The sequence below is a fragment of the Chaetodon auriga genome, chromosome 7, assembly GCF_051107435.1.
Source record: "Chaetodon auriga isolate fChaAug3 chromosome 7, fChaAug3.hap1, whole genome shotgun sequence".
NCBI classification, from domain to species: domain Eukaryota; kingdom Metazoa; phylum Chordata; class Actinopteri; order Chaetodontiformes; family Chaetodontidae; genus Chaetodon; species Chaetodon auriga.
Window position 1 is genome coordinate 19,530,015 of NC_135080.1, and position 24,739 is coordinate 19,554,753.

A 24,739-nucleotide genomic window follows, 5' to 3' on the forward strand; every position below is an offset into this window, starting at 1 on the left:
AATTAATTATAATCAATGTCACTTTATATGAACAATTGTTAAAATATTAAATAGCTTGTTTGCACTGAAACTATTCAAAGTTTAAACCCTTGGTCACCTTGGTATTTAGATCCTTTCTGAAGTAAAAGTACCACCATGTAAAAATACACTGCTTCCATATATAAGCTCTGCATTTAAAAGTAAAGATAGAGAAAGAACAACAGCAACATGAACTTAAAGTATGAAGAAAAAGTCTCAAAATGCAGGATGACCCTCTCAGAGTTCTGTTGTTCTATATACTGATGCATTACTGTAGAAACAGTGTTTTGATGTTGCAGCTGGTGGAGGTGGAGCTAGAGTAAGCTATTACACATATTGCTGCATAGTTTATAGAAATGCATCATATTTAATGAAATGATAACATGTGTTGTATGTAAAATTATCCCCGGGCAAAAAGTGAAGCCTCATAACAGCACTGAGCAAAGGCTCACCCGTTTACCTGACATCAATATTCAAGTTATTGTCAGCCCCAGCTAGGACTGTCATGAGAGGAGAATTACAACATTTAGCGTTGAGGATCTCCTTCAGGTCTTTTGAATCTTTCATTGGGTGCAGGAAAAAAAAAGAAAAGAAAAAATGGAGCGGTTTCAGAAAGGAATCAATAATAAATCAAGCATGCATCTTTTGGAGGATGCTGAAGAAACCAGGTTTAACCCATCCATCATGTTCAAACTTTTATTTTATTCTAACCCTTTAAGGGAATATTGAAGGGAGAATCAGTGGATGATTTACAAGAACCGTTTCTTGATGAATTGATCTGCTCCAAAGGTGCAAGTGTGAGGATTTGCAACTTTCCTTTGTCTTTTGTGATCATAGGCTGAGTGGGTTTGGGATTGTTAGTCAGACCAAAGACGTTTTTTTTTTTAAACCAAATGATTCATTGAGTAATCAAGACACACTAATAGATAATAAAACAGCAGCTTAAATGATAAAATAATCCTGGGCCCCAAACAGAACCTGATAAGTAAAAGACAAACATAATGTGATAACATCAAAACAAACAGTAGGACTGTAGAGCATTCTGCGTCTCACACTGTGCTTTCGTCCTATGGTTCACTTCTCCCTGTGCCATATGTGACACTACACAGTGTGCTCTCATTCTCCTGCACATTAATACATCTGTACAAATGCCTGTTAAGTGTGTCTTTGATTCAGAAATGACTAAAGTTTGACATGTTGTGCTGCAGAAACCCAATCTGCCCTTGGGTGACACCAGAAAACTAGAGGTACTCTGTAACACCGAACACTACTGTTCAGACTTTGTGGATGTGACCCAGTGCACTGAATGCTGCTTTCTGGATGTTTGTCAGAAAGGGAGCTGATGCTGAGAAAAGTTCAGGCAGAAAGAGAAAGTGAGTGAGAGCTGGATAAAGAGAGGGATGTGAGGGCCTCTGGACATCCTTAAGATCCTCTAACTTGTGCCTCATTTGACTGTAGTGACAGCTAAACGTGTTTTCTGCCAACAGCTTCAGGGAAGAGGTAAGAATAGAGGGATGGATGGACAGACGGACGTGCAGGGCATTGGCCCCATCATGCCGGCCCCTTTGATTTTCACTTTCTCAAAGCCTAAAAATCAAATTAGGGAAGAAAATTCAAACATACTTCAGTCAGGATGTTCTTCTTTTGATGTTTGGATGCTTCTTTAGCGAGCAAACTGCTACAGCCACATAGCCTGTGAGGTAGAAAAGATATAAGCAGCTATTTAGTGCTGAAGTGAGCTAAGTGTGATCAGTGGATCAGAGTGATTAGAGACCTGAACACAGGTTGTTTGATGCAGTCTCCCTCAGCACATTCTTTTAATCACCGAGTAGTCCCTTTAGCCTACAGTCACTGATCTGCATCCAAAAACTACACTGCTCAAAAAAAAATGAAGGCAACGCTTAAATCTCACATCGGATCATGATGAACGAATTATTCAAGTTGAAAATCTTTACTGATGTTCATTGTAGAATTTATTGGGAACAAAATGATGTAACAACGGTCAATGGAATCCAAAATCATCAACCCACTGAGGGCAGGAATCAAAATCACACTGGAAATCAAAGTAAAAAAAATTGAAATCACAGGCTGATCCAACTTGCGTGAATTGCGCCTGCAACTCATAATGTGTCTCAGCAGTGTGCATGGCCTGATGAGTCAATGGATGGTGTCCTGGGGGATCTCCTCCCAGAGCTGGATCAGGGCATCGGTGAGCTCCTGGACAGTCGGTTTTGGTACTTGACAGCGTTGAATGCACCGATACATTACGTCCCATAGGTGCTCAATTGGATTTAGGTCGGGGGAACGTAGAGGCTAGTCAGTGGCATCAGTGCTTCGTCATCCAGGACCTGCCTACACACTCTGGCCACATGAGGCCGGGCATTGTGCTGCACCAGGAGGAACCCAGGCCCCACTGCACCAGCGTAAGGTCTGACAGTCGCTCTGAGGATTTCATCCCAGTATCTAACAGCAGTCCGGGTACCATTGGCTATGACATGGAGGTCTGTGTGACCCTTCAAGGATATGCCCCCCCAGACCACCACTCACCCACCACCAAACTGGTCATACTGGATGACGCTACAGGCGACATAACGTTCACCACAGCATCTCCAGACTCTGAAGCCTGTCACATGTGTTGAGTGTGAGCCTGCTGTCATCTGTGAAGAGAACAGGGCGCCAGTGGCGGATCTGCCAATTCTGGTGTTCTTTAGCGAATGCCAGTTGAGCTGCATGGTGCTGGGCTGTGAGCACAGGTCCCAGTAGAGGATGCTGGGTCCTCACGCCACCCTCATGGTGTCTGTTTCTGACAGTTTGGTCAGAAACATGCACACCAGTTGCTTGCTGGAGGTCATTTTGTAGGGCTCTGGCAGTGCTCCTCCTGTTCTTCCTTGCACAAAGGAGCAGACACCGGCCCTGCTGCTGGGTTGATGCCCTTCTACAGCCCTGGCCAGCTCTCCTTGTGTAACGGCCTGGCTCCTGGTGTCTCCTCCATGCTCTTGATGCTGTGCTAGGAGACACAGCAAACCTTCTTGCAACCACACGTATGGATGTGCCATCCTGGAGGAGCTGGACTACCTGTGCAACCTGACTGGGCTGCAGGTACCGCCTCTCGCTACCAGTATATGAATTCAAAACTAGAGTAGAATCAGTCAGGAAGGATAAGGAGAGAGCAATTGTCTGCGGCCACCACATGCAAAACCATTCCCGTTTTGGGGGTTGGTTTGCTTTTGCCTCTCTGTTGCACCTGGTGTCACTTTCATTTGCACCAAAGCAGGTGGAACTGAGTCACAATCACAGTGAGTGACATCCCTGAAGCTTAACTGACTTGGTGTTATACTGTGATGATTAAGTGTTCCCTTCATTTTTTTCAGCAGTATATATTCTTTCAGTTGATTGTTACAATCTCCCCCATATTGCTGTTTTACATGCAAAAACTCTTTGATTAATGAATATAAACATTTTCAGAATAACTCATGCATTTTAATGATTTCCAAACACTTTCTGCACACACTTTATCTGCAGTCTGGGTTGTGTCTGCTGGTGTCTTTTGTTGCCTCTGATGTGTGACAGAGTGAGTGAAGAGCTCACTGACATTTCCATTACAAGTTATGAAAATGACTCAGGGCTTGATACAGCAACTACGATCAAAGAGGCTCATAGATTCTTGCATAATTGAGGCAGAATAGGAAAATGTTTTTCCACATAGCAGCAACATGCAGCCTTGTTTATTATTATTATTATTATTATTATTATTATTATTATGGGCCAATAAAATATTGCAAATGCCATGTACCCATTCCGGAAGTATGGGTATATGTGAGAATTTTCTATTTAATTCTATTCTGTGGTCGCACCGCAGGAGGGCACGAACGTCTCTCTCTCACTACCAGCGTCAGCGGTCTCCCAGCAACAACCGGGCTCGAGCTCATCTCAATCATCCGTCTCCGAGGGCCGTCAAGCCACACGCACAGTCAGGCTACAACAGGAAGCTGGGTGGATCTTACCTCGAAAATAAAAGCATATTAAGTTCAGGTGAGTTTCTGGCAGGTTGTCCCATTTACTGCAGGCCGATTTAGATTGGACTGGAGTAAAGTGGAGTAACCTTGGAGTGGTGAAGACTCATTTGTTTCAAGGTTCAGCGTAGTTGTTTTATTTTTTAATTTATTTTCTTTGTCTTTGACTTTGCAGTTTGCTTTCACACCCAAATTCACTGCTGTCAAATTTTGCCTTTCTTTTATCGTTGAAAATACGTAGAGAACACACATATAGCAGTGACCCTCGCTCCTTTGGTAAAAATGTGATTTGCTGTCTCTACGCTTGTTCCACATTACATTGTAGGCTACAGCTACTTCAAGCTGCTCCGTTGGTGTTTTATTTCGAAAAACATCAACCGGAAATTGTGTTGTTTCCAATGCTGTGTAATTGCGCTCAGGTCAGCTCAGCTGCTGCAGAACAGACAGAGACCATGGAGCGCAACAAGACGCGTTGGAGAGACTCACCAAGCGGACGGGAAAAGTGCCAGTTTCTGCTCAGTTTGTAAGTCCCTTTCAGCGACAGTGGGCAGATTTTCTTCCACAAGCAGGTGGACACTGAGAAATCCTAAGCGTGTGTAAACTGACTGGAGTGGTTCAGGAAATAAAATAGTGTTGGAGTGACCGGCAGCTACCAAAGAACGAAGGAAAGGAAAGGAGGAGAGAAGAGCGCCCGAGGGAGACACGAGTGCCCGTTGGATAGAAATGCTCTCTTTGTTAATTTTTCAACACCTTTGAACACATCACGTTTTTTTTTTTTGTTTTTTTTGTTTTTTTTCGTTATTATTATTATTATTGTTGTTTTGGGGGAAATGTCGCTGGTGAGCGCTGCGTAAAAAAAACCCCGAACTGCTCATGTCTCATGCCGTTCGAAGGAACAGTTACTTTTCTTCAAGGAAACTGTGAGCGGAGCTGAGATTTTACATAGAAGGAGACGCTGGGCTGAGACTGAGAACCAGCCACCGAACAGTTACGAATCATGGTGAAGTTTCACAACTCGGACCTCTGGATAGCCTGGATGGTCATGTTCTGCATGGAGGGTAAGTTGTGAGACACTTACAAACTTGTGCACTTATGACCAACTGCAAGCAAAATGCACTTGTACACAATGCTGCACAATAATAATAATAATAATAATAACAATAATAATAATAATAATAATAATAATAATAATAATAGTTTATAGGGAACATATTTTTAAAAGGCTTACAGATTTTCGATCACGTGTATAAGTACAATACATCTGCATCAGTGCTGCAAAAACAGATGTATCTGGAATTAAATTGTGCCACGGGCTCAACCTCCCCTCTCCAAGAGCGCGTGCCACAGCCATTTGATCCCCCCCCCCCTCCCTTAATACGGTATGTTTGGATCAGGCTGACAAATCCCTAGCATTTCCACAAAAACTAAAGCACCGATTTAGAATGACTTTTCCCCAGTAGTCGCCATGTCATCTCTCCCCAAAGCACTTTTGATTGTGCACATCTTATCCATAATGCGCTCTGCCGTGCCTGATATCGCTTTTGCGCGTCTTACACAGAAAAATGATGTTTTTTTTTTTTTTTTTAATTTCTTTTTTTAAACCAAGCAGCCACCACCGATACACATTAAAACGAGGCACAGCAGAAGGACAGTCTGTGTTCTGAAATAGAAACGGAGCAGACGGTGGAGGGTTGCGCTGGTTCCCGCCCGATTAACGAGAAGCATGGTGGCCGGAGAGCAAGCCACCCCAAAGGAAGATCACTACGTGTTCCAAGAAGTCCCCAAATGGGACATTGTGCTCTTTGTGTGCATGTGGGACTGAAGAGCAAGTCTGACGACCCTTTCTAACATTTTATCCCAGATGTGTTAGTAACAGTAATCCAACAATATCAGGAGTGCATGCAAGTTTAGTGACTCTGTCATACTTAATGTTGGCTTGTTGTTGTTTAATATCCATGAAATATTGAAAATGAGAATTTAAATTTTGTGTGTGTGTGATATTTGTTAAGAAAATCCATATAAATCCAGTGAAAGCAGCGAGGAAGTAAAATTCAGAATTTGCAAGAACAGCCTAAAGAAAAGATTAATGGCACCCATCAGTAACTGAGCATCTGCTGTAAATGTATTCATGCAAATATGATGAAGGCTAATGAATAATGATGTTTTCAAAAGCATTATGAGTTGCCTGAAATGATGCTCAACTTTCTTTCACTTAATGTCTAAAGTCCATCTTTATCAAAAAAAAAAAAAGAAAAAAAAAGCAAAGCTGAGCAGAAAGAAATGCTGGAAAATGGCAATCGAAGCCCCTTATAGCCTCATGTCAGGGCACAAAGAGTATTTCCACTGAACCATGCTGGCACACACACACACACACACACACACACACACACACACACACACAGAGACACACATCGGCCTGACATGTCAATTTGGACAGAACAATTGTGTGGGATTGAATTTAGCCCTGATTGCCCAGGTGTTTCACTCCACTGCTCTCTTATTTAGCTGTATACCTCAGCAGTGAGTGGATGTTTGCTGTCTTGTCAGCTTAACTCAGGGCTACACACACACCCACACACATGCCCTCAAGTTCATTTGATTCGATCAGTGTGACCCTTTGTCTGATAAAATGCTTCAAAATAAAGCTGCGGACGGTGGCCAACCCTTTTCTCTTCCACATGTCCGTCCAATTCAAAAAACGCAGCCTTTGTAGCGAGTGGAGATTAAGGTCTGCAGATGACTTCACAGAAAGAACAAACTGCTCAGCGTGTGAGAGCTCAGCAGCTCCATTAACAAGTCCACTTGTTCAGAAAGAAGCTGCATTGGCAGGACAGTTTTTCCTCTCTCCTCGTCCTGCGTCTTGGTGGGGAGCTGCCGGTGTTTCTATAAATAAGTCCTGATGCGGCGAAGTCAGTATTGATTGTGGTTGCTTGTTTTGGCTGTGTGCGCCGACCTCCACTTTTTGCGTGTCAGACATTGTCACTAGATTGATCCGATCTGCTCATGATGTTCACGGACACCAGATTGTTTTGGCTTATTACACAACGGGGCCTGAATTGTTTCTCTTGTATGTACAGTTCTAACATGCAGTGCCACCCAGTGCGTGCTTGCAGCTGTGGGCGAACACCGAACGGTCGAACAGAAGTGAAAAGAGGAAAGTTTTGCAAAGCAGAGAGGTGTGAGCAGCTATGACAGGAAGAAGTAAAATTCAAAAGTGACTTGGACAGGCGTCAGCAGACGGCCAAGTTCGTGGCAAGGCCCTTCCTACTTTCACTATTAGTTAGAGGGCATGTCTTGTCCTACTTAAGCCGTCATCCCTCCCCAGTTTCTCATAAATATTGTATCCTTTTTTCTCAATTAGAAATAGGCATCTTACAGCTACACGGTGAAGAAAAGTGGAACTGTTCAGGTTTGCAGTGCTTAAATCCTTTGAAGAAAGTTTGTAAAAGTTAAACAGTGGCGGCTGTGTGCTGATGAACTGATTGGTTTAGCCGTTGTCACAACAAACCCCCCCCCTCGGCAATACCAGCACAGTGCTGCTCTGTCCATGATGCCCCGATTTAACGATTCACCCAGAACAACCCTCAAGGGTGTTGCAGGGACTGATCGGGAGGTCCAATCAATTCGACAGATTAAATTCAAGTGGAGGTGGTGACTCTCAACTTTTTGACTGCTGTTTGTTTTGGTTGTCTGCGCAATACGTCTTATAGAGCACTTCAAATTTGCATGCAGTGAAATGTTCGGGTTGGCCTCCAGGCTTCCATCGCGCTGTCCTGTATGTTTGAAATGAAGAGTCCTGTGAGGACAAGGAGCGCACAAAAACAACAACAACAACACAACATGGTGTGTTTCTGGAGCTCATTGACATTCAGGACATTCATGTCTGCTTCAAAGCTGAACTTAGACCAGTTCTCCTCTTTCACTGTGAGCTTGTTAACCTTTGAGGCTCTGCTCAAACTCAAAGTAATGAAATTACACAGCAAGCCTGGGCTGTTTGTTGTTGTTTACATGGTCTCCTTTGCGCAGTTTGATGATTTCATCTCAACCAATTCGTCATTCTAATATGTCTCATGTCATTCAGTTGCACTGGCTTCACGGTAGCAGCGAGGATGGTTTTAGCGATTTGCACGGCAAAACGCAGCTGTTTAGGGAGAAAATGTTGAAATGCTAAACGTGGTTGAACATTTGTTTCAAACCCATATTACAATGTTTAGCAGGTCCAGTGATAAATCTGCAAAAATCACCAAAACCATGTTTAGCGACGTGTTTCTTCAAAGCTGCTTTGTTTTGTTCAGCTACATTTTCAGCCAGTCAGAGATAATGAGGGATGAGAGAGAGCAGAGTGACAAGAACTTTGAAAAGATAAAAAAAAACACATTGAAGCACCGGTCAGAGCAGCACAGCTCAGCAGGCCCTTTAAACACACTCAGTTTTTGTAAGCACACGTGATCGTTAGTTTTTTTTTTTTTTTAATGTAACGCACCTGGCATCTAACTTATGTCATGCCTCTCAACCTAAAAATCCTGCTAATGCGGAATGCATATGATAAAAAAAAAAAAATCCCGTCTGTGTCATCTTTATCTGGTAAGTAGCGTTTTTTTTTTTTTCCCCCTCCTCTTTCCGCCTGCTGCTAAAAAGGAGCAGCTGGAACAAGAGTGTTGGACAGATGGAACTTTCCACCTCGATTATTTTTCTCACTAAAAATAGCCTGTCAAAAAATTAAAAGACCTCTGGGACCGCTTGCAAAGTGCATGTGCGTGTGTGTGCGCGTATGCGTGCGTATGTTTGAGCGACAGAGGAGAACTTCAGACGACGGGGTCCTCAGATGATGGCGGCGGCGGCCATCCTGGGAGTGTGAATGAATAAATGATGGGCAGATATTTGGAGGAGAGTGAGCGCAGCGTTCACCCGGTCCCATGGTCTCTTAAGCACACATTAAAGTAGGCCCCAAAGAGTCCACAGGCAGCTCTGCAGCACGGCATTTGGCCAAGCATCTGGGGCAAACATCTGATGTGGTCAGTTCACAGAGTTTTGGGGGTTTGGGGCTTTGAGGTTTTGGAGTTGGTTGTACCTTTAATCAGAGAGGCGAGCCAGGGAATCATGAGTGAATCATGCGCGTGTAGGGAGCAGGGTGATGTTGTTGATGCCGAAATGCGATCAGTTATGTTTTTAACTGCATTTGGGTTAGATGATGGTATTGAGGGTATTGGGGAAGTAGGTTGTCACTTATCAAAACAGAAGCTCGCATAGAGGCAGTCAGTACACTTAGCAAACTTCTTTCAGACTCATGACTGTCACCAGTATGTTTTAGACACTACGCTTTCGCTGCTGCATCGTTCTGCGCGGTGGAATTGCATGAACAAAGCATTTCCACACTCATCTTCAAGGGCATTTTCATCTGTATCAAAGTTGCGGTGAAAATCCGCGTGGCTGCACTACAGTCGCCGGTTTTATCTCGGGAAGCTCGAGCTACAAGATGAGCAGCAAGATAGCTTCTCCATGGATTAGGTGTGATAACTGCTCTGTTGTGAAAGCTGATGTTCGTTGAGAGCCTGCAAAAGGCAACACCTCCACTTTATAACTTAAGGATGGAAAAGGAATCACTGCAGTCCTGCTGCAGTTTGTTGAGCGGATGGTATAATTCAAAAAGCTGAAAAAAGCCAAACACAAGTGGATATACATGCTTTAAGTGTATACAACAATATCTTGGTCCCTAACATACTGTGACAGACTGTTTACCATTCAGATGAGACCATCTTTTAAGTGGATGTTTCTTTCATGTGTGTATGTGTGTGCGTGTGTGCGTGTGTGTGTGTGTGTGTGTGTGTGTGTAAAGATCCCTGGGCTTATACATATTTAAAGCTGATGTCTTCCTCATGTTGGGGCACCCTGAAGATCCTCTCCTTGCCAGCAAAGCAGTTTTGCTCTTGAGGTTTGACAGGACCTTTGCTGACAGGACTCCCCATCACACCAGTAACTCAGCAGATATTTAGAACATGCACACATGACACTAAGGTGACCATGTAAAAAGAGGTTTGAGTGTCTCCTTGTAAAAAAAGGGAACATTTTTATAATGCTTGACTCTTTGTAACTGTCAATAAGTTGTAGTTCCAACAAGTTTATTTACCAGTTCCAAGTTTAGTTATTGCTTACCGTCAGTGATTGTTTCCAAAGCTGGGCATGATCAAAAAACTCCCTTCAACCCATTAAATGCGAGCAAAGTCATGAGTGTGAGTCAGCGCTCTAAAGTGTGGTCACAAATTGGGGATTTCCACAGAATGCCCTCACAGAATAATTATTGTTTCTTTGCAGACCCTTGGCAAAATCACACCCGTAACACAAAAATATCTATTGTAGACCTGTTTTCAAACTGTAATCTACTTCTAAATCCATGTAACTAACAGATTTTAGGCTACACTTGGCACATTTATTTATCCTCACATCCTAATAAAAATAGTGCTGTTCTGTCTGTCTTAAGGCCACATGCTCCAGCTTTCATGTTTGCAACAATCAATGTTAATTGACTTCAATTTTGCAAAACCCCCTCTACACCATCCACTTCCCCGTGTGTGTGATACATTACGACTCTCAATCCGTGTCTGCCAGAGGGCCGTTAAGATGATCTCTGGCATCACCAAGAATAGTTGCTGTGTTTATCATTATAAGCGTTTACGAGCTCAGATCAATGGCGGAGGAAATGTTCCTGTGTGCACATTATTTCCACAGGTGCGTGTTAACAGGCAGGGTGTGGGTGTGTGTGTGTGTGCATGCGTGTGTGTCTGGGCCCTCATATTCCCCAGGCAAATAAATTACAGTGGATCCCAAAGGATCAAGGTTTCAGACAGTCAGTTTGTCTTCTAGGTTCATTAGGCAGATTCACGCTCTCCAGGGAGCTCAATGTTAAGATGAAAGAAAGCTCACTTCAGTCTGTCCAACTGTTTTTTAATGTAAAGGCTGCAATTAGCCATTTTTATGTGGTCAGTCAAACATATTGGAAATAAACTGTAAAACTGGCACATTTCAAAAAGCACTGCTAAATTGTCCAGACCCTTCTTAGCAACAATGGCTACAGGTTTTTGATAAATTATTACCCCAAATTAGTCCTTCATATGCTTAAATTACTTCATTTCTCACAGAGAATTGATAATCCATTCCGACTATACTCCAACATTGTGTTGTCATGGCCTCATACAAATCAAACGGTGGTGAATTAATTGAATTGCACAGGAAGGGATTAAGTCAGTTAAGTTCCAAGTCGAGTAGAGTGCACACTGATTGTACAAATTATTGGATTCATTTGAGGGACTGACTTGAAATTTAACAGCAAAAATAAATCAATCCTAATGCGAGCAAATTATGTATCGTTTTACCCCTTGACACCCAGCAGGCCCATTACAGTGGACTTGGATGTGATGAGAAAATATGATGATGATGATGATGATGATGATGATGATGATGTGGCCTTTCATCAGAAACAACAGTTGTTACATTTGTCATTTGAACAGATTTCAGAGCACAATAGAAACAACAACTATCACACTGCTTCTGCAGAGGAGGCAAGCAGTCTATTCCCAGGACATAATGACAGACAGCCGCATGAAATGCTGCATTTACAGCAGACGTAGAGGAAGGATGCAGATTCAGCTGTGGGTGGTTTTAGGTCAGACTTTCCTGAAGCAAGGACTATATATAGGTATTTTCAGCTGTGCTCCCTGGAGTACTGTGGCCTTGCATCACTAATTTGAAATTGATTGTTAATTGATCCACACAACTAAATGACCTTACAGTGCTCAATGAACCCAGCGGCTGAACTGGCTGGTGTCACACTGAGAAATGCAGATCCTGTGACCTGCTTTGAGTGCATGCAGTCCATTGAGTTGTCTTGGCCAGATAATTGCACAGGCTCAAAAAAAATACAACTGTGGATAATTTAGTATTCTACAGGAATGTAATTTTGTAAAATTGTTGTGCTCGATGAATTGTCTGCGCTCTTCTGTAATGGCTGCAGCTGCTGTCAGGTGCTGAGAACGCCTACAGAAAGGAGCTTTTAAAAGCATCTGAGGGTCACATTTCTCAGACATGGTGTGATTTCAGAAAAGATTATTTGCATTTACAGTCTTTCCCTTGTGTGGAAATTTCCTTAATCATGCTTTCCACCCCTGATGGCAGCACGTCAGTAAAGTGGAATGCTTTATCTTGCAACAACAGTGTGGTCAGGGTGAACAGCAGCTGAACTTGAAGCGTTCTGCCACTTGTCTTGACACACATCTGCTAATGGAGTGAAAATGCAGAATAGAGCAAAGAGAAGAGAATAGAGGAGAACAAAATGAAAAGGGGACAGACTCTCCTGCATTAAATATGCCCAGGGCTTTTCACAGCCATAGGTAATTCATAAACTGGCTGTTGGGGTAAAACACTGCTGTTTTATTTGTGCTTTTGCTCCTTTAATCTAGTTCAACGTCTCTGCTCTCAAAACCTATTAACAAGAAACACATTCTTAAGGCAGCAGTGCTGCGAAGAAAGAAAACGTGAAAAATAACGCGATGCTGTGTTTCACAGCCATGAAATGCAGCCGCATACCACCGTCAAAGATCAAATTAAAGCTGTGATGGAGTATTAAGTTCTCAGTGTAAAGCAAACCCACAGGTTTGCCAAAGTTCACAAAACAAAGGAATGTTACCCAAACTGTCGGTCAGTGGAGGTTATAAGTGCTGTCTGATCGCAGCGACTGATGATAGTCCAACTGGTCAGTGTGAACTTTTTATCTGACATATCAACACCTGATTGTGACCAATTTGGCTGTTTATATACTTTTTGTCACTCAAATGGTTTTCTTTTATCCTGACTGTCTTTATTTACTGTGGTAAATGCTGACAGGAAGGACTGCCTAAAGTAAGACATTAAAGCTGTAATAAACTGAAATTTCACTTTAAAAATCAAATTACTGGACAATAGAAACACAAGAAGCTCCAATAAAACCGGCTACAGTATGTGTACAGCTAACCCCAGAACGCCAATTGCTCTTAGAGTTGAGTCAGCACCACACTTGTAAGTGTCACTGTGTGGTTAGCAAAGACACCAAAATGAGACGTCCCTGCAGGAGTGGAAGGCGAGCTCTCGGTTTGACACACTTTGGCTCTCAGTAAATGTGTGTTAACGGCCTCAGTTGCTCCCTGTAGGAAAGGTTGTGCAGCAGCTCTCTGTAGTTTCATTATTAGTCCCTCATTTGTACAGCGCCCCAGAGCCACACGCTCCCTCTGATGCTCTGCTGCTCTCTCTCTCTCTCTCTCTCTCAGGTGTCATTCTTTCAAAATAAAGGTCCAGTTTTCTTTCACTTTCTCTCTATCAAGACCTATATCCCTCCATTTCTCCCCATCCCCCCTTTTACCCTTCTATATGTGTCTGCTGCATTGCTTACCTTTACATCAGTGTTTTCCAATTTCACCCTCTTTCACTGTCTCTTTTTCAGTCTTCTCTTCCCTCTGTGCCTCTCTTTCACACACTCTAAAATTTCTCTCTGTCTTTCTCTGCCTCTTGCTCTGCGTCCTCCCACACACTCTGTCGACACACAAATGACTTTCCAGGGATGAGGATGAGACTGAATAGTGGTCCTCGCTTGTTCTGTCCTTGCAGACAACGAACGAGCATGTCATATCTGATGCATGTGTACAGCCAGGAAGAATGGGGCGTTGAGGCACACAGTGGGAGAGAGAGAGAGACAGAGGGAGACGCAGAGAGAGAAAGTGAGGCAAGCAGGAGAGATCCCATCTGTGCATTGTTACAGCAGACTTCACCTTAACATTGTCGCTGTTGTATCCAATAGAACAGGAGGGGCACAGGTGGGACTTTGACAAACTGGGGAGCACACGCTCACACACACACACACACACACACACACACACACACACACACACACACACACACTCAGATGCACTTTCAAGTGAATTTTACACACATATGTTGGCATACATGTATTCATACACAAACATATTTCAAAACACTCGTAGCTGCTCATTTGTGTGCATACACAAGTGGCTCGTGCACACAAGGAGACACCTGAGGCCTGAAACACCTTTGTAGTAACACCTCACTGAATTACTGAGAGCGTGCATGTTACAAAGATGGTTTTTGCTTTATTTGTAATAGGATAGTTTGGTCTTTATGCTTGAGCTCTGCAGTCTGTTTAGTTCAGTGTTTTAGGGTGACGTCCAGTTGGTGTGAAGGAATTACAGGATGGGTTATCTGGTGTAAGGCCAGTCTAATGCTAATGCTAACAGTGTGACGACAGGTAGGTTTGTTAGGGAATCGTGAACAGAATGCGTGGTAACATGATGTTTGACTGTAGAACACAGTAATTTTTTTTTATTAAAAAGGATTTGTTTGTGTTTATCTAGATTTAGATAGACTGTTAACGTCTGCAGCACAATAAACACCTGCAGATGTCACTTTAGATGCTGGTGTGGTCTGTACTTTTCAATACTAACAACACACTGTCTCTACAGCGCAAGCTTGTTTACTTTGTCTCTCATTCTGGAGCTGAAATGTAGACATTTCTGCTATTTTTCCCCAAACCCCCCACCACCCTTTAGTTCTAATAACATGTTAACATTATTTTGGACTACAAAAAGCAATGACTAAATGTGATTTCTGCAAAACTCTGTTCATTATTTTTTAATGTGAGGCACTCTGGAGCATTATCAGCAGCTCATTTAACCTTTCTCCCCATTTTTCTCTTTATTTTCACTGCCTTGCATTTTCTGAGCTGTTAAAATCACAAGTGGACCTAATTTACCATGACCTCTTGCAGCAAGGGGCATTAGCTTTGAGATGCGTTTAGATGCTTTTTTGTTTTGCTTTTTCCCGTGGAAACGTCTATATATCATATTCATGACCTTTTGGCCACTAAAACTTGTTGAGACCATATCTAAACTTTAATGGCTGCATTAAAAAAAAAGATGATGAGTATTGTGTGTGAGACCTTCTTCTCCTGGCAACCACGTAGGCAGTGTAGTCCAACAACAATATAAGGGGCATGGATATCAGGGGGCACCATATGCTGCTGTGCCCCTTCAACCCATAATCCATGCCTCTACTGTCTTATCTGGTTGCCCTCCCTGACAGCCTGGAGACTGGTGGTGGGGGCAGGGAAACACTGTCCAGTACGCTGCACACTGCTTTGTACTTGTAATGTGCTCAATATGCAAATCCGCTCGGCCCCAGATAGTTTCGCCAGAATATGAAAGGCCAAATTCACAATCACACACACAAACACACACATGTGAAGGCATGGATGTACCTTCCCACCCACACATAATTACACACACTCACACACACTCACACAAAGATCCTTCACCCCACTGTCCCACACGCATTAACATCACGAGGATATTGCACAGACTTTACCGATAATGCCAGATAGTAGTATTGTCACAGACCCCACTGACACACTATGTGTGTGTGTGTTAGTGTGTGTCCTATTTGTCCACTATCCTACAAAAAGCCTTTTAAGTAGATCCTGGCTATTGGAAGAGCTTTAAATAAGCGTAACACAATAATGGAAAGTTGGTGCATGCACGTTTGTCCCACATGACAGCTTGTAGCTTGTGACTGTGGGGAGGGTTGGGGGTAGAAACACTGAAGCTCTCTGTTCAGGAAACCAACCTTGTAGAAATACACTGACACTGAATTTGTTATGACACTTAAAGATAAGACAAATTGTGCCTGTGAGTGAAGGTAGACGCTTCAAGATTAACCCAGCACTTCCACGACCCTGCCGGAGCGCTAGTAAATATACTGTAGTGACAATGACTGATCAGAGTGGTTGAAGCTAATGCGACTGTTGCACAAACACTTAGAACTGGGATAAAGCCTTGAAAATCCTGAGCTACATCTTCTTATCTTCTTAACATTACAGTCGTTTAAAGATTTGAATTTAATGGCAAAGTCAGCATGAACTGTTTATTCCCGTGAATGATTTGGTGTCGTACTTTAGGGTGAAAGGTGAAATAGTGTTAATACTCAATAGTTGAATTATGGAACATGGACATTTAAATGATTGACCTCAGCATTGACATAAAATAACATCTCTGAAAAAGGGAAGAGAAATAGGCTACATGAATGTAACGTCTTCACCTCACATAGAAAGTGGAGTGGATGTGTTGTTTGGGTCTTTCAGCTGAACGGAAATTCGAACTATATTCATCCACATACCGTAGTATCTCCAACCTTAAGTTCAGAAATACTCAAATAAACCTTTGATTCAGTTCATTCATATTCATTTTTGAAATTCTTTTCCTCTTACCACTTTCACCTTTTTCCCTCTCTGCTATAATTGTATTATCACCAAACCTAACCGTCCTTCTTGCTTTTATATGACCAAGGATGTGACTTACTTTACTTGCCTCCTCTGATGAGCCATGGCTACTGATCTGTACCCAGCTTGTCTGCTAAGAGGTGATTTGTGAATATGGAACAATGTGTAAACTATTGAGCCAAGGCCCAAATCATCTGCTAAGATGGGTTTTGCTACAGATTATGTCTGTCATTTGGTCTGTGACCCTGGCTTATAGATTATAGATAGCTTTGGCTTTATTTGATCAGTTCAGTGACACATGAGCAAGACCTCGCCTGTACACACACACACACACACACACACACACACACACACACACACACACACACACACACACAAGCCATACTCTTATTATATTTTACGGCATGTAAACTACTGATCATATCTAATATTGTATTATTTATGTAGACATATGTCAGCCTTTTTCTGTTTCTAAACATTGTTATTATTCGTGATTTTTCAGCAAAATTTCTAAACCAAAATCCACCTGTAGATTATTTGTCAAGAAAGAAATGATGCTGCGCTACTTTAAAATTCTTGGCTGTATGTATCTGCCTGCTGCAGGTTCATTATAGAGCAGAGAGAGGTCCAGCTCTGTTGAGAGATAGTTGGGTGAAGGTTAAGTCAGGTTTATTTAAACAGCCCCTCACCTTGAGAATGTCTCAAAGGACTTTGAATCCACTGCCATCAAACATCACTTGAAATACATGTGTTTAACTCCTACACACAGCAGACGGGAAGTGAGTGTAATGATGCGGCAACCAAAAGCTCAGTTCTGGACCGGGTTCTGGAAAGCTGATCTCTATCGTAATACTCTTTAAATTAAAGTAAAAGAAAGATAAAGGGTGGATTGCACTTGAAGATTTCCACGGGTTTATCTTCCTGAGGGAATGAGGGTTCTTAAGATATGTAGTGCAGTAGGAAATGCTCTGCTGCCTGCTAATTTCCTTACGATTGTCGGTGACAGTCTGCCAGCCAGCACCCTGTGACCAGAAGGCGTGACATGGTACATAAGGGATGGTGATATCAGATAAATATGATTGTATGAGCTTGTTTTCTATTTATATGCTCGCAGAAGCTTCAGTTCTGGTTCAGATCGGGAGTCAGTGAAAGGAGGCCAGAGTGTCTGCAGTGTTATCGAATCTTCAGATTTAATTTGATATTCTTGAATCAGCTTTTTGTCCAAACTTAATATTTTTACTTCTGGTAACTGGTAGCCAAGAAACATGACTGATTGAAAATGTCCTAGAAAATTACAGTGGGCCTGGGAGTGAACCTTGTGATGCACCCAAGTTTTTGTATCAGAATAAGATCATAATTGTTGAAAGCTTAGCAAGCTATCAACAATTTTAAGCGTAGAAAAGTAAAAATCAAGACAATTTGGAGTCTTTACGAAGCTTTACATCATTTACCACCATTGTATGAATGATCTTGGCCCTGTGAAATGATTTTAGGCATGGATTAAATAGCTTGCATTTTCTGCTCTTGAAGAAATAATCAGATAATTGAGGGGCGACTTTTCTGTCCAGGAATTCAGAGTGAAAGTGATGATATGCAGCAGCTTGTTAATTATTAAGACATGATAAAAGTGAGAATGAGGAATGATTTTAAATAGATTCCTAAATTGAAATGAAGTTTGAATGTGTGTGCTGTGCCAGTGAAAATTCACTGAGTGCTTGGGTGGTGGTGACGGTATGCTTTTGTCCTGCTGTTCCTACAAATGAAGTCCCCTGTGGTTATTTGTTTATTGTCAGCTGCTCCCACATACTCCCGCATCCCCACACACACATCTACATAAACGCATGCACACATGCAAAGATGCACCCATCCACACAATGTCAGACAATCCAATTAACTACCATAAAGTCAATTGGGGTAATTGCCCAGAGACTATTACGTCGTTTTCTCCCTGTGCACTATCACAACTGTAATTACAGCGAAGCAACAATGATCTACAATTACAGTTCACTGTCATTACTCCAAAGTGATGTGATGTCAGTAAAGATGGCATATGGGTGCTGAGATGATAGAGAATTGTGCTCTATAACTTGATATTGATAGAAACTGCGGGGTGGGGGGAAAGGGGGCGAGCTCAGTCAGAGAGAGCAGGACAGAGTGTCCTCGTGGGAACCTGTGAGTCGAAGTCTAACTCTTCATAAACATGTCTCATAATCAGTGGCAGAATATCAAGTGATCCATCTTCTGTGGTCTGTAAATGGTTGACATTTTCCCTTTATTAAAGCTGTGAGATGAAACGCAGGGTTTTAACGATGACACAAGATGATCAATGACTCCATTGTACTCGGCTGGAGGGTGCTTTATTAACACGGGACATTGTCCCGTTCCAGAACGATTTCTCTGTATTTAGAGGATGATTTCCTCATTGGAATTCGGGTCTCCAGTGGCAAGAGTTGAATGTGTGGCTCTTCCTCTCTTATGCATTGTAATTAAGCAGCAGAATACGGCAACGTAATGCTTTGAGAGTGGGTGTGAGACGGAGAGAGATAGAAACAGGGAGACATGTCGCTTTATTACTGTACCACTCGGTGATGAGAGAGATGTGGAGATGTGTGTTGCATATTACAGCACAATGGAAAAAATTACTCTTTGTTAAAATGAGGATGGTCTAGAATAAGAGGGCCCATTGAGACTGCCATTGGTGTGCCTGCACAGCCACATGAGACGCTATTCACCATTGTTATAATAAAACACTGCATAGATAAAAGCTCATGAATACAGGTTGCACAGAAGAGCTGAAGCAGCCACTCTGTAACAGATTACACTGCTGCCATGCACAGCGGGGAGAAAAAAAATGACTCCAATTTTAATTAATCCTTGTTTAAATTAGGATGAAAAATTAATACTGTGAATTGGCCGCGCAGATGAGATGAGGCGTATATGATAGTGTTTCATAGCTGGTAATCAAAGCATCACAGACACAGAGAGGGTGGGGGTGGTGGAATAATAGCTAAACTCTTAAGGAGCATGAGTGGGAGAATAACTGGAATCCAGTTGACTTTAGACGGAGAGGTTACAGTGAAGCTGAGAGAGCAAATCAACCACACAGGCAGATTTCACACCTGGTTTAACAGTTGGTCCGAGGCTGAGGCTCAATCTGTGAGTAAGGGGGGAGATTCAGGACTCAGGATGGCTGACGTTTAAGTTTAAATTCTTTATTTGTCACATTACGCACAACTATTGCAGTGGAGCAGTCATTGGCAATGAAATTCTTGTTCTCAGGCATCCTCCAACAATGCTCATACAATATGTACAAAAGAACATCACACAAGTTAAATGAGATGTGAGAAAAAGAGAATCTAAGTCAAAGACATAAATAGTGTAGGAGTTAAAATACAGGAATAAAATGAAATATAAATATTACACTGAGGTAGACTGGTGGATAGTACTGGTAAATAAATAAAACTGTAATGTAGACAGGTTATGCAGTAATAGTAATGTATATTCTTAATGAGAACCAGTTAAGGACAGGTAAAAACAAGGTGTACAGGTGACACATAAATATATACACTGTGGCGGTCTAATAGCTTGTAGACAGGAGTAAAATAAATATTTGTGTATATGCAGTGTTTGCAGATATAAACAGGTAATATATACACATATTTATACAGATGTGAACAGGTTAACAATATATAATTTAGTATACAGGTAAACTGTATCGGAGTGGTGCAGTAAAGTGACAGTAATGAGCTTGAGAGCTCAAGTGTTCAACAGTCGTATGGGCTGCAGGATGAAGCTGTCTCTGAGCCTGGTGGTGCTGCAGTCCACAATCAGAACTTGATGGTGTTGGAGCTGTGGGTTGCCATGCAGTGGTGCGTGAATGGGGAGTACAGGAGCAGGCTAGTACAAAGCCCTGAGGGTTGGCAGTGTTGAAAGTCAGGGTGGAGGAAGTGATGGTACCTATCCACTCAGCCCTGGGTCTCTGATATTGATGGCGAGCCTGGGGGGGACAGTGGAATTGAATGCTGAACTATAGAGAAGCAGATTCTAAAGAAATAAAAGCATAAAGCAAAAATAATGTGGGCCTAAAAGTTGCGTTCAGTGGAAAGGAGCCTGATATGACAACCTCATACACCTTCAGTTATCTGTTCAGTTTTTTCCTTTTTAGTGTGGTTTTTCATCCAGCTGTTAATTCTTCTCTCCTCTCCCACTCTCCTCAACCCAAAAACATCTGGAGCTCACCATAGCATAAATCCCTCTCTCTTAAATCATTTAACACTTGTTTGCTCCGTGCCATCCCATGATCTTCCTCGTTCTGTTCAGAGGGCAGAGGGCTCTCGACAACCCACATGCTCGATTTCCCTTCTTTTCATTTCCTTTTTTTTTTTTTCTTGCCAGCTCAGGGAGTTGTGAATGAATATGAAAAAAAAATCTTTATTTTTACAGTTCATTTGCACTGCGTTTGCTCTTCCTAGCCTGGTGGAGACTCAGGTGGGCATGAGTATTAATAGCTTCCCTCGTTCATGACGTCAGCTGAAATCACACATGCGCCTCTTAACGCTCAGAGGTGTTTTATGTTAGTTAGACACATCACTCTCAGTGGTTATTTAGTCAGTGCTGTAAAGTACTTGCCATCATTTTTTCTCCCTCTGACTGCCTTTCTGCTTCCCATCTACAATGATGTATTCATTTCCATTCATTTCTGTGTTGTTATTCCCTCGTTAGCTGTGTTCGTATCTGGTCTAACTGTTAGTAACCTGCTCTTTGCTCCTCAGTCTTTCCCTCTATCACTTTTTCTCTTCTCCAAATTATTCTGCTCTTTAATGCGAGTGGCAAACAGTATTTCATTTCCCCTCTTTTATCTATTTCACTGCATGTGTCCATGTGACTAATCTCTCTTTCTGCCTCTCTCTCTCTTCACTAAAAAAGGCCTGTATACTCTGGCTGAAAGCTTTGTGGGGTCCTAAATGCTAAATGCCAGTCTGTCTCTGCCAGGCGCCCGCTTAGCACCGGTCTCCTTGGTGATGAGACCAGCGATCAGGCCGCTCTGAACCAGACACTGAGGGGTTTGTGATTTAGCGTGCATGTGTGACTACTTGTGTGTGTTTGTGACAGCGTACAGTAGATTTGTGTGTGTGTGTGTGTGTGTTTCGCACCTTATCTGTGTAAAGACATGTACTGTAAGGGAGAGAAAGCAAGGCAGTACGAGGGACATGTATTCACTGGCTCATTATCATGTGAATGCATTATGTTTCCTGTCAACATGCCTCTGCCAAACAAGGGGGCCTCTGTTCTCTCTGCCAGGGCTCAAGCGCCACAGCGGCCAGGCCCCAACGTGGTGCGGTTCTGTGCTGGCACAATTCACCAGGAGTTTAGCTCCGCAGACACTGCTGTTGGCCTCATCCCGATTCAGTCCATCTGTACTGGCATCTCAGCAGCCGGCGAGGAATCAGTCTGTGGGAATGAGATGGGAAGACTCCATTCAGAAACATTTAATGACTGATGCAGGGCTTGTTATGGATAGAATGTAGATAATTGTGAGATAATCCTTAAGTGTGCCTTTAAAACGATTGTATTATTATGCACAATAGCATTTTAATATTAAGTTTGATGAAATGTGTAACAATGGTTAGAAACGTCTTACAGTGCCACAAACGGCTCTGCGTGTATTACAAGTTTTGCAATTTATTCTTAAACTTGACTAACAATAGTCAAGAGACAATTAAGACAAGCCCCTCTTGCATCAAGGGTTGGCCAAGCAACTTTAATAACAAACAAGAACCAGATTCTACTCTCCTTAATCAAATCTCAAGATGATTTTAACATGCAACTTTAGGAAGACTTTCCCTGAAATCAAACCTGTGCTCTAAGGAGAACCTCTGAGCAGATGACCTTTGCCATTATCATCAGTCCACTAAGACTCTACAACAGTCTCCCTACATCAGAGCTTGGTCTCTAGCTGCTGGTAGGGATATTGATCTGGCCGACAGAGACTAATTCTTTGATACACAGATGTAGAGTTAGAGGTCAGACCTGTGGTCTGAGCTCTCACATCTCACTGGGACCAATTTAAAACCCTGAATAGCCAAGGGTGCTAACAGCAGACCTCCCTGTGTGCATGCAGCCTGAGGTGTTGTGAAGCTGTATGTGCAGGGTTTCAGTGTGTGTGTTAGGGCAGGTATTACTGTGTGTGTGTGTGTGTGTGTGTGTGTGTGTGTTTGTGTGTGTGTGTGTGTGGGGGGGTCTTATATGCGTGTGTGTTCATGCATGTGTGTGCTGTGCTCTAAAGTGCTTGGGCAAGCAACATTTAGGTGCTTTGACTTGCAACCGTGAGAGATTGCATGCAGCCTGCACATGCTTTTTATGTATAAATGGGTGGGTGAATAACACCCATGAATCCTGTGTGAATGAGCATATTCTAGACAGATGCAGTTACCCAGAAAATGGCTCCACTGTGGGCTAAAGTCTAGTGTGTTAAGATGAGCACCAGCTACAGCCTGTGGTCTGAACTTACATGGAGGTATGATGAGTGCAGGTTTTTAAAGGCTAATGTCCTCTAGGAAGATGTTTTGACCAATTTCTAAAAACATCAAGTCAATTTATCTTAAAATGGAACTCTTTTCACATTTTGGGAAATACTTATAGCCTTTCTTGCATAGAAGTGGATGGTTCCCATAGAAAAGCTTAGGGCAGTGGCTAAACCAACCAGTTAGTCTTCATCCAAGTCCTTCCTCTTGTAATATGCTTTTGATAAAGCATAAATCTTGTGTAATGGGGCTAAGCTTAGCACAAACACTGGAGCCTCTGGTGATTGCCTGGCAACCTCGCGGTGATGACAAGACTCCAGGAGGTGACTGTGCCAGCCCAAGAAGTAGTCAGGCACCTAACTGCCCATAAAACCACAGCGTTTTTGAGATTTTTTTCTTTTCTTTTCTTTTTTTTTTTTTTTGGCGAAGATTAAAGAAATAATTTGCTAATTAGTGAGCTTTAGAGGTGCTGGTATGAGGATTTTGTTACCTTTGAACAAACCAGGCTAGCTGTGTCCCATTGGTTCTAGTCAATGCTAAGTGAAGCTAGCCAGCTGCTGGCAGTAGCTTCATATTTCAGTCAGTCCACAAGTTGAATTAAAAATTACAGCTCCTTTGCAATGGGACACACTGAATCATGAAAAAGAAGCTAAACAGCTTATTTTGGGTTCCGACGTGCAAAGAAGGCCTGATTGAGAGACTATAAACTAATCTGGCTACCTCCACTTGCAGATTGACTGTAAAGTGACCTTATGACCAAAGCATATGTGAATCCATTAAGTTGGCTCCAGCAGTCTCATGCTGTAATGTATCTGTGCCAGACTGAGCCACTTTAACGGCTCTTATTTCCTTCACACTTATTCCAATTAAAACATGACTTGTGATTACAGGACAGCAGTCTGCCCGGTAAAGTGTACGGTATGTGTGAGTGTGTTTAAGAGATGCAGACAATGTGTGAGTGTGAGATGAGTTATATTGACACTGTTTTGATGTCATGTCTTCATTATTTTGTCCCGTTGCTGTTCATATGTGCGTTATCTTCACTTGAACTGTGCGTTTGTATATATGCACATGTGTGAGTGCACGCTTGCGCTTTTATTATCTTGGCTTATTGGACATCTGTGCCAAGGATTCTCAGTTGACACTCTGGGTTAATTGACCTCTGGAGACGTTTTTCTCCTCAGTGATAATGAATGTCTGGCTGATAGAATTTGTCTGCATTTCCTTTAGATATGAGATTTGTAAGGAACTTTGAGATCTGAGGTGGCCTATTAATTTTTAAATGACACATTTGAACACACCATCTCTTGTATTTTAAATGTTTCTTTGATATCTATGTCAGAAAAATTGCCCTAAAAGTACTTGAATTATTACTAATATTACTATTTTGTGGTGTGAAGGGTTTACATTTTGAATTTTGAGATGGGTATTGGGCATTTAAAGACATTTTCTTACTACCCTTGACAAATTGAAAGTGACGAAATCACACCACATTTAAACAAATTGCAGTACTGGTACTAGTGCTAGTAAATGTGTCTTGTTAAAAAATTAGATACAGGCCACAATATTCAACTAGAGTAGAGGAGTGCACTCAGTAGAGTACTGCCCGGTGAGTATGTTGTCCCGAGTGCAGGGGTACTCAATTAAAATTCAAAGAGGCCCAGTTAGAGGAAAAAATATCTCAGGCAAAGGTCCAGAACATCATAATGTCTAGCTTGTGTTATGACACAGTGCCATATATATTGAGGTAGCCTAGTAGTGTTTTTGTTGTGTTTTTATCACTTGTGGGGACATTACACAGACTTACATTCATTTAATGGAGCCTTACTCTAACCCTAACCATAAGAACTACTTGCCTATTCCTACCTCTA

The 24,739-nt window shown here is 42.3% G+C and overlaps 1 protein-coding gene across 2 annotated transcripts in view; it reads left to right on the plus strand.

Annotated features, from left to right (window-relative positions):
* Positions 1 to 4,465: 4,465 nt before the first annotated feature.
* The window catches only part of igsf11 (immunoglobulin superfamily member 11), a 92,024-nt gene continuing 71,750 nt past the window's right edge, over positions 4,466 to 24,739 (plus strand). The window contains exon 1 of one of the 2 annotated variants that reach the window (XM_076735476.1): positions 4,466 to 5,089. In XM_076735476.1, coding sequence (XP_076591591.1) covers positions 5,029 to 5,089 — 61 coding nt within the window. In that variant the 5' untranslated portion in view covers positions 4,466 to 5,028. The remainder of the gene's footprint in view (positions 5,090 to 24,739) is intronic. The other variant, XM_076735475.1, reaches the window with a different exon arrangement.